The following is a 20,441-nucleotide window of genomic DNA, read 5'->3' as shown; positions in this document are numbered from 1 at the left end:
CCTGCCGATGCAGGGGACACGGGTTCGTGCCCCGGTCTGGGAAGATCCCACATTCTGCAGAGCGGCTGGGCCCGTGAGCCATGGCCACTGAGCCTGCGCGTCCGGAGCCTGTGCTCCACAACGGGAGAGGCCACAACAGTGAGAGGTCCGCGTACCGCAAAAAAAAAAAAAAAAAAGTCATTTATCTTAATTATCAAATATTTTTTAAAATATTTATATAACTGCAACAAAATTTTAATCTAAGACAAATAATTTTAGAAGTAGAATATGAATAAAGTATCTTGTCCCTATATATGGTAAATAAAATATTGAATTTCTAAAAATATTTAGGTATAGTAACCTCTTTGTTCAATACTCTAATGGTATACAAAAGAAGCTCATTTCCAGTCATCCTAAAACCTTATTCTTATATGAGGCATAGTTTGCATTACATATAGAAACACACAGTGGCTATTCACACTGTTGACATTTTTTGGAATTCTTTATCTGTGTCACCTCTCAACATTACACAGACCTAGAGCACCATTTGAGGACCCTCGAGAAAATGGGCTGTGGAGAGTGAAGATGGGGGACAGGCTTCAGAATGAGTGAACAAACTTTGTAAAAATGTAAAACAGTTTTGCCAAAATTGTTACCTTTAAACGCCCTTCACAGTTCTAGCGTTCCAATCCCCACATTCTCCCAAAGTACCCTTGGCCTTTTAACCAGGCAGTTTAAAAGATAAAAGATGAAGTGTTAATGACTTCCGCACAAATAGTATAACTGTAAATTGGTTTTCTGAGGTTACTCTCTAAAGACAGTTCTTTGGCTGTTCTTAACCAAATACTTACCCTCATTAAATCTAAGCTTCATGTAAAATATTTTCAAAAGAATATTGAAACTATTTAATGAAATGAAATACTAAATTAACAAAAGAAGTTACCATGAAGTAAGTAAAGCATAGAGGCCAAAGCTACAAAATTATAGATTTAAATGTTTAATTAATTTGAAAAAGGACAAACATCTAAATTTATACATAAACCCTCATGATACTGGAGTAAATTATTTGAGGAGTTACTTCAATGTTTAATCTCACATTGTCTTGTCAGTCAAAATATTACATTATAGTCACGCAGAACTATAAACATAGCTATTTAAAAAACCTAACTTACCCTCAAATTGTTTGAAGTATCCAGACCCTGAAAGATCTGAATTTGAGTGCTCTAGCTTAGCTATTCATTTATTGCTTTCATTCACTAGTTAACTGTGTCAGCCAGTCAGAATTATATTTTTTAGTTAAATCAATATTTAACTTTAATAAGATATATTACAAGCCAGAAAATGTTTAATTAATATTTTGCTGACTTATCAAAATATTTTCAGTCTCTCTGTAGTGGTCTGTTATTTTTGCCACCAAGCATCTATCCCTTTCGGGTAATATTACCCTCATCATTCTTTACCCCACTCTCAATCTATAAACTTTGGATGAACTTGATCCCATCTTGTCTCAGAGTTAAGCATAAAACACTGAAAGAACTTATTTCCCTGGCCAAGGAGAAGAAAGTAATTCCCCAAGCACAGTGTGAGGTTCAAAGATATGTACTTGCCCAATCAAAATCGGTGAGATGCAGTGGGACCTTAAAACTTTTTTTTTTCCCCGAGGGGTGTGAAGTTGGAATCAGGTAGGTATGATAGTTACCTATCATAGTACCTATTACCATCATAGTGTTAGCTAACACATGCATCACATCACATCACATCACATAATTACCATTTAGTTTGTGGTGAGAGCATTTAAGATCTAATGTATTAGCAACTTTCAAGTATATAATACAATATCTGTTAACTATAATCACTCAGCTGTACATTAGTTCCCCAGAACTTATTCATCTTATAACTGGAAGCTTGTACTCTTTGACCAACATCTCTTTTCCTCCACCTCCCAGGCTCTAGTTAACCACCATTCTAGTTTCTGTGTCTATAATTTCAGCATTTTTAGCTTCCACATGTGATACCATACAGTATTTCTCTTTCTCTGTCTGACATATCACTTAGCATAGTGTGCCCAAGATTCATCCATGTTGTCACAAACTGCTGGATGTCTTCTTCCCTGTGGCTGAATAATATTCCATCACACACACACACACACACACACACACACACACACACACACACACTCCTTCCACATCTTTTTTTCTTTTTTAACATCTTTATTGGAGTATAATTGCTTTACAATGGTGTTGTTAGTTTCTGCTTTATAACAAAGTGAATCAGCTATACATATACATATATCCCCATATCTCTTCCCTCTTGCATCTCCCTCCCTCCCGCCCTCCCTATCCCACCACTCTAGGTGGTCACAAAGCACCGAGCTGATCTCCCTGTGCTATGCGGCTGCTTCCCACTAGTTATTGGTTTTACATTTGGTAGTGTATATATGTCCATGCCACTCTCTCACTTCATCCTAGCTTACCCTTCCCCCTCCCTGTGTCCTTAAGTCCATTCTCTAGTAGGTCTGCGTCTTTATTCCCGTCATGCCCCTAGGTTCTTCATGACCATTTTTTTTTCTTTTAGAGTCCATATATATGTGTAAGCATACGGTATTTGTTCTCTTTCTAACTTACTTCACTCTGTATGACAGACTCTAGGTCCATCCACGTCACTACAAATAACTCAATTTTGTTTCGTTTTATGGCTGAGTATTCCATTGTATATATGTGCCACATCTTCTTTATCCATTCATCTGTTGATGGACACTTAGGTTGCTTCCATGTCCTGGCTAATGTAAACAGAGCTGCAATGACCATTGTGATACATGACTCTTTTTGAATTATGGTTTTCTCAGGGTATATGCCCAGTAGGGGGATTGCTGGGTCGTATGGTAGTTCTATTTGTAGTTTTTTAAGGAACCTCCATACTGTTCTCCACAGTGGCGGTATCAATTTACATTCCCACCAACAGTGTAAGAGGGTTCCCTTTTCTCCACACCCTCTCCAGCATTTATTGTTTCTAGATTTTTTGATGATGGCCATTCTGACTGGTGTGAGATGATATCTCATTGTAGTTTTGATTTGCATTTCTCTAATGATTAGTGATGTTGAGCATTCTTTCATATGTTTGCTGGCAATCTGTATACCTTCTTTGGAGAAATGTCTTTGGAGAAATTTAGGTCTTCTGCGCATTTGGGGATTGGGTTGTTTTTTTCATATTGAGTTGCATGAGCTGCTTGTAAATTTTGGACGTGAATCCTTTGTCAGTTGCTTCATTTGCAAATATTTTCTCCCATTCTAAGGGTTGTCTTTTCATCTTGTTTGTGGTTTCCTTTGCTGTGCAAAAGCTTTTAAGTTTCATTAGGTCCCATTTGTTTATTTCTGTTTTGATTTCATTTCTCTAGGAGATGGGTCAAAAAGGATTTTGCTGTGATTTATGTCACAGAGTGTTCTGCCTGTTTTCCTCTAAGAGTTTTATAGTGTCTGGCCTTACATTTAGGTCTTTAATCCATTTTGAGTTTATTTCTGTATATGGTGTTAGGGAGTGTTCTAATTTCATTCTTTTATATGTAGCTCTCCAGTTTTCGCAGCACACCTTATTGAAGACGCTGTCTTTTCTCCATTGTATAATCTTGCCTTCTTTATCAAAAATAAGGTGACCATCTGTGCGTGGGTTTATCTCTGGGCTTTCTATCCTGTTCCATTGATCTATATTTCTGTTTCTGTGCCAGTACCATACTGTCTTGATTACTATAACTGTGTAGTATTGTCTGAAGTCCGGGAGCCTGATTCCTCTAGCTCCATTTCTTTCTCAAGATTGCTTTGGCTATTCGGGGTCTTTTCTTTTTCCATACAAATTGAGAATTTTTTTGTACTATTTCTGTGAAAAATGCCAGTGGTAGTTTGATAGGGATTGCATTGAATCTGTAGATTGCTTTGGGTAGTATAGTCATTTTCACAATGTTGATTCTTCTAATCCAAGAACACGGTATATCTCTCCATCTATTTGTATCGCCTTTAATTTCTTTCATCAGTGTCTTATAGTTTTCTGCATACAGGTCTTTTGTCTCCTTAGGTAGGTTTATTCCTAGGTATTTTATTCTTTTTGTCGCAATGGTAAATGGGAGTGTTTCCTTAATTTCACTTTCAGATTTTTCATCATTAGTGTGTAGGAATGCAAGAGATTTCTGTGCCCTACCCAGGTACGTGGGGCCTTTCTTGCCTTTTGGGAGGTCTGAGGTCTTCTGCCAGCGTTCAGTAGGTGTTCTATAGGAGTTGTTCCACATGTAGATGTATTTCTGATGTATTTGTGGGGAGGAAGGTGATCTCCGCCTCTTACTCTTCCGCCATCTTGAAGCTCCTCCACATCTTCTTGATCCATTCATCCTTTGATGGATACTTAGGTGGTTTCCATATCCTGGCTATTGTGAATAATGCTGCAATAAACATGGGAGTACAGATATCTCTTCAATCTTCAATATCCTGTTCTCATTTCCTTTGGATATATACCCAGAAGGTAGAACTGCTGAATCTTATGGTAGTTCTTTCTATTTTTAATTTTTTGAGGAACCTCCATACTGTTTTCCATAGTGGCTGCAACAATTTACATTCCTACCAACGGTTCACAAGTGTTTCCTTTCCTCCACATCCTAGCCAACACTCATCTCTTGTCTCTTTGATGATAGCCATTCTAATAGGTGTGAAGTGGTTTTGACTTACATTCCTCTAGTGATTACTGATATCTATTTTATTCCTAAACTGGCATACAATGAAGAAAACCCAAATGGCAATATTTAATCTATCTACTTTTTTATTAATTTATTTATTTTTATTTATTTTTTTGGCTGTGTTGCATCTTCGTTGCTGCACGTAGGCTTTCTCTAGTTGCAGCAATGCTTTCACTGCAGTGTGCGGGCTTCTCATTGTGGTGGCTTCTCTTGTTGTGGAGCGTGGGCTCTAGGCATGCGGGCTTCAGTAGTTGTGGCACATGGGCTCAGTAGTTGTGGTTTGTGGGCTGTAGAGCACAGGCTCAGTAGTTGTGGTACACGGGCTTAGTGCTCCATGGCATGTGGGATCTTCCTGGACCAAGGATTGAACCTATGTCCCCTGCATTGGCAGGCGGATTCTTAACTACTGTGCCACCAGGGAAGTCACTATCTATTCTTTATTGAGCTATAAATCAGATAACTACTTATTGAAGATAAAATATAAATCCTCAGTGATTTTTTGGAGGAACCAAAGATCTCAATTCTAATAATTACCACAAACTATTATTTGCCTCTTTGTTTTTAAGGAGTCTATAAGTTTTAAAAATTCAAGAGGTAGATATAGAAATAATTTTAAAATCACATCATCAACTTCAAAATCCAAAAACAATTTCTTATTTAAATATTAAAATATTCAACAATTTCACTTTTTGTAAACACTACAGTTTTTAGTGTATGCTAATTTTTCTACATAGTAACCAAGAAGAGCAATAATTGTTAAAGTATACAGCAAATTACAACTTCTTAAGAAAGTCCTTCATTTAGTATCAGTATAAATTTAATTTATCAAGGTCCCTTTATAAGAGGAAATAATTTCATTAAGTTTTTTCTAATTATGGCATACATATATTTTTATTATATTAAAATGAGTCATTACCATTATGTTATGGTAATTTTGCCATTTTAATGATTGCCTAACATTTCATATTGTGGATATTCCATAATAAATTTATCAAGTGCCTCATTGTTGAGCAGTTAATTTATTTCTAATTTTCAGCATTATAAATCAGACTGTGAAAAGAGTTCTATACAAATATTTATGTGTATTTCTGATATTGTATCTATTTCACAAACATTTGTGTAACCCTTATTCTATGTCAGACAATATTTTATATCCTTTATAAATGTTACAATATTTAATCTTAGTAGTGAAGTTGATTATCACTATGCTCATTTTACAGATTAAAAAACTGAGACACAGAAAGATGAAATAATTTGAGAAGGTCACAGAACTAGCAAGGAACTGAACTAAAGTGAAAACTCAGGCACTCTGAACATTACCCTATGCTACCTGGTCTCTGAAGTATAAGTTCTAGAAGAAGAAATAACAGGCTAGAAGTATTAACATTTGAGGATTCTTGACATATTTTGCTAAATACTTTCCAGAATGTGCTTATAAGTTTACACACCTACCAGCATTGAAACACAGTGGAAATTTGTGTATAACTTCAGCAACAACAGATATTTTTCTTTTTCCAACTTGGGAAGAGATATATCTCATTGCCTTAATTTTAATTTATTTGAATACTATTGGGGTTACAAATTTTAAAATATGTTAGCCATTTATTCCTTTAATTTTTTAAACTGCTCTTTGTCAATTTATTTCTATGGTTCTTCATTCAGCTATTCACTTAGTGTCTATTTTGTACCAGGCACAGTTGAAGTACTTGTGTGAACAAAATGGATAAAATCAATGTCCTCAAGGAACTTAAATTCTACATGGGGAGAGACAACCAATAAACAACAAACATAATAAATAAGTATGTAGTATACTACCTATAAGTCCTATGAGGAAAAACAAAACAAAACTTGAGCAAGGTCAGGGAGATCAGGAGTGGTAGGATTGCTATATTGAAAAAATGACATCTGAGCAAAATCTTGAAGAGAAAGTTAGGCTTCTAGGGAAGGAAATTTTCAGGCAGAGGAAACAGCCAGTGCAAAGGTTCTAAGAAAGATCCTGCCTGGTCTGTTCAAGGAACAGCAGGGAGGCCTGCAATGCTGGATCTAAAGAGCCAGTTCAGTGAAGGAAGAGCTGAGGTCAAAGAGGTATGGGATAGTGGAGGTGTAGCCCCCGAGTCAGGTGGGATTTGTAACCATCGTGAGGGCTTTGGCTTTTATTGAGACTGTGGTTGAATACTGGATATGTTTAGAAGGTAGGGGCAAAAGTTTTTATGATTGGATGTGGAGTGTGACAGAAAAAGACGTCTATGCTGAACCCAGGTTTTTTGACTAAGGCAACTAAAAAGATGTTTCTCTATGTTTTAACTGAGATGTGTCTTTCTGTAATTTTATAAAATGTATTAATATGTAAATAATTTAAAGCCATTCTGTATCCCACACATTATAAGTTTTCTTATTTTGTTTTTGTTAATGTTTGTGACATACAGATTTTATTTTTTTAATTTGTATGGAGGCAAATTGATTAATATTTTCCATTTAGTTTCTCTGTCTTGGCTGTCATTATTCTGCATACATAAACATTTGCCTATGTTTTCTCCTTACTGTTTTATATTTAATATGTTACTATATCTATAACTAATTTTGAATATGTTATAATTAAGACATTAAACTCTTTTTCAGTTGTCATTTATTGTTGTGTCATTACTTGAAAGGTTATTCACATCATCTACAAAATTACGTTTTGGAGTTTTCCTTTTACTCCCTTAAATGCATATATATTCTTCTGCCAGTATCAAATTTTTTAAATTATTGCTGTTTTGGAATTTGCTTTTCTGTTTCATAGTTAAAGTTATAAACATGACTCTCATTCAAATTTTCTTGGCTCATCTCAGTAATTTGTTATTCCAAGTTAATTAGGAAGAGCTAAGCCATCTCTTCTGGAGATTTTGACGGGAGTCATGTTAAACTTACAGGTGAGTTTAATAAGAATTGCCATTGCTACAGCATTAAATCTTCCATTCCATGAAGAAGTCTTTGAATACTTGCAGAATTCTATACTTATCACTCAATCTTAACAATAAAATATATGAGTGGCTCTAAATGTTGCTCTCTTTTAGTTTCCTGGTTCTTAGTTCATTCTATCAATTTGAGATCTGTATCTTCTTCAGTTGAGGAGAGATTCCTTTCATCAGATCTGTAGTTACTTCTTCTGTTGTGTCTCCTCTTCAGCAATACTAGGTATCTACATTTTTTCATTTTAATTATTTTCCAAAAAAATTATTCCTCAGTCTTCTCTATTATATTACCTTATTCTGTAGGTTATTAAAAATGAGTTTTCTACATTATAATTCTACTCTTTCTTGTTTTTAATGTTGACACTAAATTTGATGTTGACCTTAGTTTCTTAAGTCTCAGTTCCATTTAATCACGGCCAGTTGCTTGATCATCTTGCTCTTCACTTGTTCCCTCACGGATTACTGTTTCCTTAAATATTATTGAGAACACCAAGCAATTCTTTGTGAAATTTCCTGTAATAAATCTTTTAAAAAGTCAACCTTATTTCTAAATCTTGACTGTTGGATCTTTCTCATGCTGCTGATGCTGAATTAGGCACCATTTTGTTGTTGTGTTTTTCCTGTTCACCTCTGCTTGAACAATGAGAGATGAGTGTCCAGCTCTGGCACTTGCCCATATATACATTATCCTTGGTTGCTTTTACTGTACAGATGTATGGAACTAAATTTCTCTTTCTCATAGTGAGCTCATGTGCTGTTTTATATACAAAGATTCTAGCTAATGCCTGGCCAAGACTTACAGCATATGCTTCTTCTAGACTGAGGAAGAAACTCTTTTGTTTCTCTTTCCAGTTATGATATACAGGGAGAAGACTATATTCCAGAACAATATAAATCCTTTACATTTAAGGGCCAGAAACAGAGCATGTAAAACTATAACAACTACACTTCTTTACTCATACTCAGCATCCTGAGGCTCAGACAGGTATTAATGGAGGAGACTAGGGGAATATGATAGTGCAAGTTATCTCTCTGTTACAATGACATTTCACTCATTGACTGTTTTTTTTTTAAATAAATTTATTTTTTTTTTTTTATTTTTTGGCTGTGCTGGATCTTCGTTGCTGTGTGCGAGCTTTCTCTAGTTGTGGCGAGCTGGGTCTACTCTTCGTTGTGGTGTGCAGGCTTCTCATTGTGGTGGCTTCTCTTGTTACGGAGCACGGGCTCTAGGCCCACGGGTTTCGGTAGTTGAGGTGCTCGGGCTCAGTAGCTGTGGTGCATGGGCTTAGTTGCTCCGTGGTATGTGGGATCCTCCCGGACTGGGCTCGAACCCTGTGTCCCCTGCATTGGCAGGCAGACTCTTAACCACTGTGCCACCAGGGAAGTCCCCACTCATTGACTTTTGAATGACTAAATATTCTCATACCAAAAGTTTACAAAATAACATACTTCAAAGAATTTTCCCAGTTCTCCTTTGTTGAAGTAGACCTCATCTAAATGCATATGCTTACCACTTATTATTTTTATTCTCCAGAAATTCTTATTTACTGTGTTCGACATTCACAAAAAGGTAATTGGGAAATCAAGTATATAAATACAGGAACATAAATAGAGATAAAGATAAAGTGTTGCAGTCAACCAAAGAAGAGAGATTTCTAGCAATCCAGAAACCCATTGAAATGACTGATAAAGTTCTAAGGCAGACATTTGTCTCACTTTTTTCATGTTTATTGTGTCTTGTGAAATGATTGTGTTTTTTCTTTGCTTGGGTAATGTGATTCCAACATAAATCTCATCTAAGCCAAAAAAAAATTTTGTATCTTTTAGATATTCCAACATTTATATAAAATACAATCTAAAATACAATAAACAGATATTCAAATACATGAATTTTTAAACCACTCCTTAGCAAAGCAATATTTTCAAGTTTAAAAGATAACATTGAAATCAAAATTTAGTTTTCTTACCTTTCTGGATATGTAAGCGATTTTAACTTGAGACGCTGAATAGTGTATCTGCATGTGGAACATTGCTGATTTGAGCTCTGAAAATATGCCAAACTAATGGCTGAAATATTTACAACATCATTTAAAAACTGAGCAAGAATCTTGAATTCTTGAAGTTTATAAAATAATCTGTTCTTCCTAAACAGAAAATTTCATATCTCATCATATTAGTAATTCAAAATGTAATACAACTTCAAAATCAATACAATCTTATAAACATTAGATAGAAATACCAATATTATAGGGAAAAGGCCAAACAATAAAATATGTGGTAAAGTATTAATTAAAATAATTTAAACAGTAATTAAAAACAAAATAAAATAATAATAATATATATATATCCCCACACTCAAATAGTTTGGGAAAACTTTTCTGAGAAAAAGTGGGACATCTTGTCTTTCTGACTTGGTATCTAGATTGTACATAATACTGAGATTAGAGAAGTCACATTATGCTTCTTTTTATAGGCCCCTGAACAACTATCGCCGTTCTTTGAATAGACGGAGCCCTCAGACAGTGATGCTTTGTTGTCCTGCGCCACTTTATCACTTCATGGGTCTGCCTGACTCCAAAGGAAACAGCAAAGGAGTATGAGGAGGAGAAAGGTAAGAAAGAGGAGGAGGAGGAAAGAAAGGGAAGGGGGAAGGGATGGAGGATGGGTGGAAGATACAAAGGAAAGAAGGAAGGAAGGGGATGAAGGAAGGAGAGAAGAGAAGGAAAGGGAAAGAAAAAGAAGAGGAAAGGAAACTGAAAAAAAAATCTGTTGAAATAATTTCTTCCTTTGAGGCAACAATGACTAACTTAAGCAAAGGCAACTATCACACATAGAATAGCTGAAAAGCAACCAGTGGGACACCCAGCACTTCTGCCATCTTATATTTGTCCCTGCTCTCTTCTACTTTTGATTCTCCCACAGCCTCTAGATCCAGAAAAGGTTGTTATCACTCCCCTCAAAACCCATCCCTGCTCCCTGTGGCAGTGACTACCTCCTCTTTCACAGAATATAATGTCATTGGTCATATCTCTCATTTCTGTCCAAGAGCTTATCTAGATTTCTCAGAGATACTTCAGAGTCAACATATCCAGATGGAAACCTGTTGTCTTCCCCCCAAAACTCACATCTGCTCCACCGGTTCCAAATACCAACTGTGTGTTCCACCAAGCCTCTGCCCCCAGCTGAGCCCTGTCTGATGAGACCCAGACACATATACCCGCTGTTACTTACCATGTCTACTTGGATATCTCAAGGATGCCTAAAGCTCACTAAGTTCAAATTTAATGACATCTTCCCCAACACTCAACTCTCACCAAAAAAGAAAAACAAAAACCCTAAAACAGGGGTCCCCAACCGCCGGGCTGCAGACCAGTACTGGTCCATGACCTGTTAGGAACGAGGCCACACAGCAGGAGGTGAGTGGCAGCCGAGCGAGTGAAGCTTCACCTGCCGCTCCCCATCACTAGCATTACCACCTAAGCTATCGCTAGCATTACCGGCTGAACTCCCCCCGTGCCCCCGCAGTCCTTGGAAAATGTGTTTTCCACAAAACCGGTCCCTGGTGCCCAAAAGGTTGGACACTGCTGCCCTAAAACTTAGAAATTTTCCTATAATTTTAAATGGCACCACTATCTATTGCCCAAAATGGACAACCAGGCTTTGCCCTTGAGATCATCCTCTCTTTATTTTTTATTTTTTAATTAAAAAAATATTTTTCGCATCTTTATTGTAGTATAGTTGCTTTACAATGTGTTAGTTTCTGCTGTGTAACTAAGTGAATCAGCCATACGCATACATATATCCCCATATCTCTTCCCTCTTGCATCTCCCTCCCTCCCACCCTCCCTATCCCACCCCTCCAGGTGGTCACAAAGCACCGAGCTGATCTTCCTGTGCTATGCAGGTGCTTCCCACTAGCTATCTATTTTATATTTGGTAGTGTATATATTGTCAATGCTACTCTCTCACTTCATCCCAGCTTACCCTTCCGCCACCCCGTGTCCTCAAGTCCATTCTCTATGTCTTCCTGTCCTGCTCCTAGGTTCATCAGAACCTTCTTTTTTTTAGATTCCATATATATGTGTTAGCATATGGTATTTGTTTCTCTCTTTCTGACTTACTTCACTCTGTATGACAGACTCTAGGTCCATCAACCTCACTACAAATAACTCAGTTTCGTTTCTTTTTATGGCTGAGTAATATTCCACTGTATACATGTGCCAGATCTTCTTTACCCATTCATCTGTCAATGGACATTTAGGTTGCTTCCATGTCCTGGCTGTTGTAAATAGTGCTGCAACGAATATTGTGGTACATGACTCTTTTTGACTTATGGTTTTCTCAGGGTATATGCCCAGTAGTGGGATTGCTGAGTCATATGGTAGTTCTATTTATAGTTTTTAAAGGAACCTCCATACTGTTCTCCATAGTGGCTGTATCAATTTACATTCCCACCAACAATGCAGGAGGGTTCCCTTTTCTCCACACCATCTCCAGCGTTTATTATTTGTAGAGTTTTTTATAATGGCTATTCTGACTGGTGTGAGGTGATACCTCATTGGAGTTTTGATTTGCATTTCTCTAATGATTAGTGATCTGGACCGTCCTTTCATGTGTTTTTTGGCAATCTGTATAACTTCTTTGGAGAAATGCCCATTTAGGTCTCCTGCCCATTTTTGGATTGGGTTATTTGGTTTTTTGATATTGAGCTGAATGAGCTGCTTGTATATTTTGGACATGAATTTTTTGTCAGTTGCTTCATTTGCAAATATTTTCTCCCATTCTGAGGGTAGTATTTTCGTCCTGTTTATGGTTTCCTTTGCTGTGCAAAAGCTTTTAACTTTCATTAGGTCCCATTTGTTTATTTTTGTTTTTTTTTTTTCCATTTCTCTATGAGGTGGGTCAAAAAGGATCTTGCTGTGATTTATGTCATAGAGTGTTCTGCCTATGATTTCCTCTAAGAGTTTTATAGTGTCTGGACTTACATTTAGGTCTTTAATCCATTTGGAGTTTATTTTTGTGTATGGTGTTAGGGAGTGTTCTAATTTCACCCTTTTAAGCTGTCCAGTTTTGCCAGCACCACCCATTGAAGAGGCTGTCTTTTCTCCATTGTATATTCTTTCCTCCTTCATCAAAGATAAGGTGACCATAAGTGTGTGGGCTTATCTCTGAGCTTTCTATCCTGTTCCATTGATCTATATTTCTGTTTCTGTGCCAGTACCATACTGACTTGTTTACTGTAGCTTTGTAGTTTAGCCTGAAGTCAGGGAGCCTGCTTGCTCCAGCTCCATTTTTCTTTCTCAAGATTGCTTTGGCTATTTGGGGTCTTTTGTGTCTCCATACAAATTTTAAGATTTTTTTTTCTAGTTCTGTGAAAAATGCCATTGGTAGTTTGATAGGGATTGCATTGAATCTGTAGATTGCTTTGGGTAGTATAGTCATTTTCACAATGTTGATTCTTCTAATCCAAGAATGTGGTATATCTCTCCATCTATTTGTATCGTCTTTAATTTATTTCATCAGTGTCTTATAGTTTTCTGCATACAGGTCTTTTGTCTCCTTAGATACGTTTATCTCTAGGTATTTTATTCTTTTTGTTGCAGTGATAAATGGGAGTGTTTCCTTAACTTCTCTTTCAGATTTTTTTGTCATTAGTGTAAGGAATGCAAGAGATTTCTGTGCAGTGATTTTGTATCATGCTACCTTACCAAATTTATTGATTAGCTCTAGTAGTTTTCTGGTAGCATCTTTACGATTCTCTATGTATAGTATCATGTAATTTGCAAACAGTGACAGTTTTACTTCTTCTTTTCTGATTTGGATACTTTTTATTTCTTTTTCTTCTCTGATTGCTGTGGCTAAAACTTCCAAAACTATGTTGAATAACAGTGGTGAGAATGGGCAACTTATCTTGTTCCTGATCTTAGTGGAAATGGTTTCAGTTTTTCATCGAGAATGATGTTGGCTGTGGGTTTGTCATATATGGCTTTTCTTATGTTGAAGTCGGTTCCCTCTATGCCTACTTTCTGGAGAGTTTTTATCATAAATGGGTGTTAACTTTTGTCAGATTTTTCTGCGTCTATTGAGATGATCATATGGTTTTTATCCTTCAATTCATTAATATGGTATATCACAATGATTGATTTGCATATATTGAAGAATCCTTGCATTCCTGGGGTAAATCCTACTTGATCATGATGTATGATCCTTTTAATGTACTGTTGGATTCTGTTTGCTAGTATTATGTTGAGGATTTTTGCATCTATGTTCATCAGTGATATTGGCCTGTGCTTTTCTTTTTTAATGACATCTTTGTCTGGTTTTGGTATCAGGGTGATGGTGGCCTCATAGAACGAGTTTGGGAGTGTTCCTCCCTCTGCTATACTTTGGAAGAGTTTGCGAAGGATAGGTGTTAGCTCGTATCTAAATGTTTGATAGAATTCGCCTGTGAAGCCATCTTGTCCTGGGCTTTTGTTTTTTGGAAGATTTTTAAGCACAGTTTCAATTTCAGTGCTTGTGATTGGCCTGTTTATATTTTCTATTTCTTCCTGGTTCAGTCTCGGAAGGTTGTGCTTTTCTAAGAATTTGTCCATTTCTTCCAGGTTGTCCATTTTATTGGCATATAGCTGCTTGTAGTAATCTCTCATGATCCTTTGTATTTTTGCAGTGTCAGTTGTTACTTCTCCTTTTTCATTTCTAATTCTGTGGATTTGAGTCTTCTCCCTTTTTTTCTTGATGAGTCTGGCTAATGGTTGATCAATTTTGTTTATCTTCTCAAAGAACCAGCTTTTAGGTTTATTTATCTTTGGTATTCTTTCCTTCATTTCTTTTTCATTTATTTCTGATCTGATCTTTATGATTTCTTTCCTTCTGATAACTTTGGAGTTTTTTGGTTCTTGTTTCTCGAATTGCTTTAGGTGTAAGTTTAGGTTGTTTATTTGAGATATTTCCCATGTTAGGGAAATTTTTAACTATAATCTCTTCAAATATTTTCTCAGACCCTTTCTTTTTCTCTTCTTTTCTGGGACCCCTGCAGTTAGAATGTTGGTGAGTTTAATGTTGTCCCAGAGGTCTCTGAGACTGTCCTCAATTCTTTTCATTCTTTTTCCTTTATTCTGCTCTGCAGTAGTTATTTCCACTATTTTATCTTCTAGGTCACTTATCCGTTCTTCTGCCTCAGTTATTCTGCTATTGATTCCTTCTAGAGAATTTTAAATTTCATTTATTGTGCTGTTTATCATTGTTTGTTTGCTCTTTCATTCTTCTAGGTCCTTGTTAAACGTTTTTTGTATTTTCTCCATTTTATTTCCAAGATTTTGGATCATGTTTCCTATCATTACTCTGAATTCTTTTTCAGGCAGACTGCCTCCTTCCTTTTCATTTGTTTGGTCTCATGGGTTTTTACCTTGCTCCTTCATCTGCTGCATATTTCTCTGTCTTCCCATTTTGTTTAACTTACTGTGTTTGAGGTCTCCTTTTTGCAGGCTGCATGTTTGTAGTTCCCATTGTTTTTGGTGTCTGCCCCCAATGGGTGAGGTTGGTTCAGTGGGTTGTGTAGGTTTCCTGGTATAGGGGACTGGTGCCTGTGATCTGGTGGATGAGGCTGGGTCTTGTCTTTCTGGTGGCCAGGACCATGTCCGGTGGTGTGTTTTGGAGTGTCTGTGAATTTAGTATGATTTTAGGCAGGCTCTCTGCTAATGGGTAGGGTTGTGTTCTTGCCTTGCTAGTTGTTCGGCATGGGGCCTCCAGCACTGCAGCTTGCTGGTCGTTGGGTGGAGCTGGATCCTAGCATTGAGTTGGAGATCTCTGGGAGAGGTCTCACCAATTGATATTACATGGGGCTGGGAGGTCTCTGGTGGCCCAATGTCCTGAACTCGGCTCTCCCACCTCAGAGGCTCAGGTCTGACACCAGGCTGGAGCACCAAGACCCTGTCAGCCACATGGCCAGGCACATGGACCCTGTCATCCACATTGCCAGGTACGTGGGGATTTTCTTGCCTTTTGGGAAGTCTGAGGTCTTCTGCCAGTGTTCAGTAGGTGTTCTGTAGGAGTTGTTCCACATGTAGATGTATTTGTGGGGAGGAAGGTGATCTCCACGTCTTACTCCTCTGCCATCTTGAAGGTCCCCCCATCCTCTCTTTAACTCCTACATCTAATCTATCCTATGTGTCTGCTGGCTGTGAAATATCCTGAATCTGCTTTGAAACCATCCTCATTCTCATTTTTCCATTTCCACTGTAAACACTTTATCTCAGGGCACCATTGTTCCTGGTCTTTATTCTTGCAACAGCATCCTGTCTTTTCCCTCTCCAATCCACTGTGGTCAAATTGTTTTTCCAAAATAATAATCCAGTCCTGGCTCCAACCAGACTGCCCCAGCGCAAACACTTCATTGGTTTTCATTTGCCAAGTGAATAAAATAGAAATCCTTGAACATGTCCTACAGGTTCTAATTCCTACAAAATATAAGTGTTTTCTACCTCTCTCATCATTCTCTTCCTTTCCCTGCCTCTGTTCTCAGACATAATAAACTTCCTTCAGCTCCCAAAATGGACTCTACTTTCTCCTGCTTCAGGAGTTTTGCCTTTGTTGGCCCCTCTGCCCAGAATGCAGCAGAGCAACTAACTCCTGCTCCTCCTTTTGGTCTCAACTGATATAAAAAGGTGTTAGAGAAAGTTTTAGTGACCCCACTAACTATTTCACATTCCCTATTCTGTGTTCCCGTATATACTATAATTTGCCTCAAGACATTTTTCACAGACATTTATTTACATATTTTTATAATTATTTATTTTATATCCCTCATTAGACTGTAAATTTAATGAGGGTAGGATCATGTCTGTTTTTCTCATCCTAGTATATTCAGCACCTAGTACAGTGCCTAGCTCAATATAGATATTCATTAAAAATTGTTTGAGGGCTTCCCTCATGGCACAGTGGTTGAGAGTCCGCCTGCCGGTGCAGGGGACATAGGTTCGTGCCCCGGTCCGGGAAGATCACACATGCCGCGGAGTAGCTGGGCCCGTGAGCCATGGCCACTGAGCCTGCGCGTCCGGAGCCTGTGCTCTGCAGTGGGAGAGGCCACAGCAGTGGGAGGCCCATGTACCGCAAAAAAAAAAAAAGAAAAGAAAATTGTTTGAAAACAGGAATGATGAACATCATCATTTTATTTGTATTATGTATTTGCAAACTGCTTACTAGACAAAAATTATGAAAGGACAGAAATCTATAATTTTCCCAAAATTTTGTCCTTAATTTCTAGTACAGTTCAAGAAATTTTATTGAATGATTAAATTGGCTCCTCTCCATGTATCTCCTAGCTCAGTAAATGGCACCATAATTCAAATAGTCACCAAGCTTAAAACTCAAAGTCACTCCAGATTGGGTTTTTTCCCTTCACTTTCACATGTTTAATTAATCACAAAAACAAATCTACTCTAAATCCTAAAAACCCACTTCCACTGACTCGATCCAAGCCTCCATTATCTTTCCTATAAATTATTACAATAGCAACCACTCTGGACTTGTTCCACACTAATCTCCCCATTACTCATCCATCTGGGGAGTCATTCTACCCTGAATACACAATATTGACACTCTCTGTTTAAAATCCTATATTGGCATATTAATATATTTGGCATCCTATTATGATGTGTAAGTGATTTTTAGTGACACAGAAAAAATGATCACACTGTAGCATTCAGTATAAAAATCAGAATGCAGAACACATTTGCAAAATGATCCTAATTTTGCTAAGTAAAAAAATAATGTATGCATGTGCAGGGGCATGTAGAAGAAGAAGAAAGAGGAGGAAAAGGAAGAGATGAAGGTGGAAGAGAAGGAGAAGGAAGAGGAGGGGGAGGAAGAAAAAGAGGAATGTTTATAAACCAAATAGTAAATGTGAATATCCCTGGACAATGTAATTATAGATTATTCTCACTTTCTACTGTATAACACATTTTCTACAGCAAAAAAAATTCCTTTTCTAATTTTGAAAAGGGAAATAAAAGATCATTTAAAAGTCTCTGATTGGGCTTCCCTGGTGGCGCAGTGGTTGGGAGTCCACCTGCCGATGCAGGGGACACAGGTTCGTGCCGCAGTCCGGGAGGATCCCACATGCCGCAGAGCGGCTGGGCCCGTGAGCCATGGCTGCTGAGTCTGTGTGTCCAGAGCCTGTGCTCCGCAATGGGAGAGGCCGCGGCGGTGAGAGGCCCGCGTACCAGAAAAAAAAAAAAGTCTCTGACTTTCCTGGCATCTAAAAGGGTTAAAATCCTAAAGCATGTATAAATTTATTAGCAAAGAATTATTAATAGAAAAACAAGAAAGCCATTGGCCAGGCTTAGATGGGTAGATTTACCATGCGTATGGGTTTTATATTTTACATTATTCATGAAAAATGCACTAATCAAGTGTTTGAATAAAAATGCATCAGTATTTCATGGTGTTCTGCATAGAACATGATTCTTGTAAAGGAAAGCAAGACTCACAGTTTGTTTGCCTTCTGAACAAGTTTGAAACAACTGCTCTAGGACTGCAATCTGTGCTGTTAATGAACTCATGTACTTACCTATCCATGCCTTTGAAAGCACCATCTCCCATTCCCTGACTGCAATACCACCCTTTCAAATGCTTCCTTGCTTCTTCCTCTGTACTCCCATAGCACATAAGTGTTCTGCTACTATAAAACTTATTACTCAGAGCTGTAATTATGCATTAGTCTCTTCCAGGATTCTGTGACCTCCTTGAGCATGGTAACATTGCTATTTCAGTTTGGATCACCATGTGTCTGATAAGAATAAGTGATGAATCATACGTATATGTGTGCATGGGTATATACATATATACACAATTCTAAGCAATTTAAAGTAAGAAAATATTATGGGGTGATATTAGTTATTACAACGCATTCTATCTGTGTTCAAAATTAGGTGGAAAGTTGCTTCTCTTCTTCTAACTCTTGTAGTAGCTAGATGTATCACATGAACAAGTTACTTAGTTTCTTTTATATTCGGCATCTCCCTCCATAGAATGAATGAATTAGAATATGACACCAGAGATCCATTTAATATTTAACAGTTTAAGACTCACTGCATAGAAAATTTGTACTATTTAGATTATCCTCCAAAAGCTCGAGAAAACATATTTTACAAAACAAAAAGATACTAAATTCTACTTACTCATAGAGCCTTGGCTCTTCAACCATTCCAAGTTGGTTTAATAATTTAAATGTAATACAGCCATCCTTCATCGTTTTATCCAGAACAATTATACTGAGAACAAAATAATAGGCTACAAAACAAAAATATGGAATGCAATTCATGTTATTTTTTAACTTTGGTTTGGTGGAGATATGAATGTAAATATATATTTATGTAATCTAGACATATATAATATCTGCAAATAATATTGAGAGGCACTCATTTGGTACATATGTAATATATTTTACCTATCATTAATCTTTTTTTAACATTTATTTATTTGGCTGTGCCGGGTCTTGGTTGTGGCATGTGGCCTGCAGGATCTTTAGTTGTGGTATGCGAACTCTTAGTTGTGAACAGTTCCTTGACCAGGGATCAAACCAGGCCCCCTGCATTGGGAGCACGTAGTCTTAGCCACTGGACTACCAGGGAAATTCCCTCTTGTTAATTTTTAACTGGTCTTGAAAATGAGGAATAAAAGCTTGCCAGACAGTCATGGGTATGGTGAAAAGTTGGTCAAATAATTAGTAAATATTAACTTGTCTGCAAATCGAAAAATATCAGAATTTAGGTCAATTAAACAATTTTTCTCTATCAATAGCACATCTAAGGTAAATATGATAAGGTTCCTTAATTATCTGATTAATAGTCCTAGCTAAATTTGCTTGACAAATATAATTCCCAATTTCACTGGTTGTTTTGGAACGACTGTAAAATTAGACAGTCCTATACAGAGTGAGCTCATAGTAGTTCTTTTTCAAAATTCCCGTACAAAAAAAAAATTGATATATCTTTCAGAGGCAAAGATACTGAACTCATCCCTATACCTGATATTGTCTGGTGTACACAGAAATTTCTTACTCTCCGTGAATTTTCCCAGTATTGTGCAAAACTCTTGGAAGACAATGTATATAAACAGAACATGGGATAGATGAACTTTTCTTGTGAAATACATATGTACTAAAATTGTGCATGCTAGCCATTAAATGTTGCTATTAAACAGCCCAGAGTAACTTCTTGCCTATGCCAGATGCTTAGTACTACCTCAAATAAGGTAATGGATTTATAATTGACCCTCATCAATTGCTAACACAAAAGACATAAAGGAACACTTCTTACTTTGAAGTGACTGCCCAGCTTTAGATAAAATACTTTGGTTCCCTCACCCAAAAAACTGGGTGCTCATGCTTGCTCAGATGATTCCTGGCAGTATGATATATTGAGATGTTACATAATAAGCCTGCCTCCTGCTACAAGTGTATAGAAATTCTGGGTATAAATCGAAAACACAACCAAGCTCAGATGAAGGAAGAGAAAATATCAGGAGACAGCAATGTAGAGAAATTAAAGGCAAGGCTTAAGAAGAACTGAAGCCCTGGATCTGCATGGGACTTGAGAACTGGGTGTAGCATGGAGACAAAGGATGAAGTGTCAATTTCCATGGTACAGCAGGAGACAACACTAAGTGATGGAGCTACAGTGAAAAACATTGCACAGTCAGGGACCTTAGCTCTCTGCTTTGTCATTGAAAGAGAAACTTGAAAAATTCTTCCTACTGGTTGTGTATGGGTCTTAAGTGGAAAAATAAATTCC

The 20,441-nt window shown here is 37.2% G+C and overlaps 1 protein-coding gene across 1 annotated transcript in view; it reads right to left on the bottom strand.

The window, feature by feature from the left end:
* LIPI (lipase I) overlaps positions 1-20,441 on the bottom strand; it is a 67,853-nt gene that overhangs the window by 7,475 nt on the left and 39,937 nt on the right. The window contains exons 9-10 of the mRNA XM_024731541.1: positions 18,828-18,939; positions 9,618-9,794 (exon numbers count right to left, since the gene is read on the bottom strand). Coding sequence (XP_024587309.1) covers positions 9,618-9,794; positions 18,828-18,939 — 289 coding nt within the window. The remainder of the gene's footprint in view (positions 1-9,617; positions 9,795-18,827; positions 18,940-20,441) is intronic.

Source organism: Neophocaena asiaeorientalis, unplaced genomic scaffold (genome assembly GCF_003031525.2).
Source record: "Neophocaena asiaeorientalis asiaeorientalis breed wild unplaced genomic scaffold, Neophocaena_asiaeorientalis_V1.1 scaffold330, whole genome shotgun sequence".
Classification (NCBI taxonomy): Eukaryota; Metazoa; Chordata; class Mammalia; order Artiodactyla; family Phocoenidae; genus Neophocaena; species Neophocaena asiaeorientalis.
The sequence above is the reverse complement of the archived record's forward strand: the minus strand, read 5'-3'. Positions and strand labels throughout refer to the sequence as shown.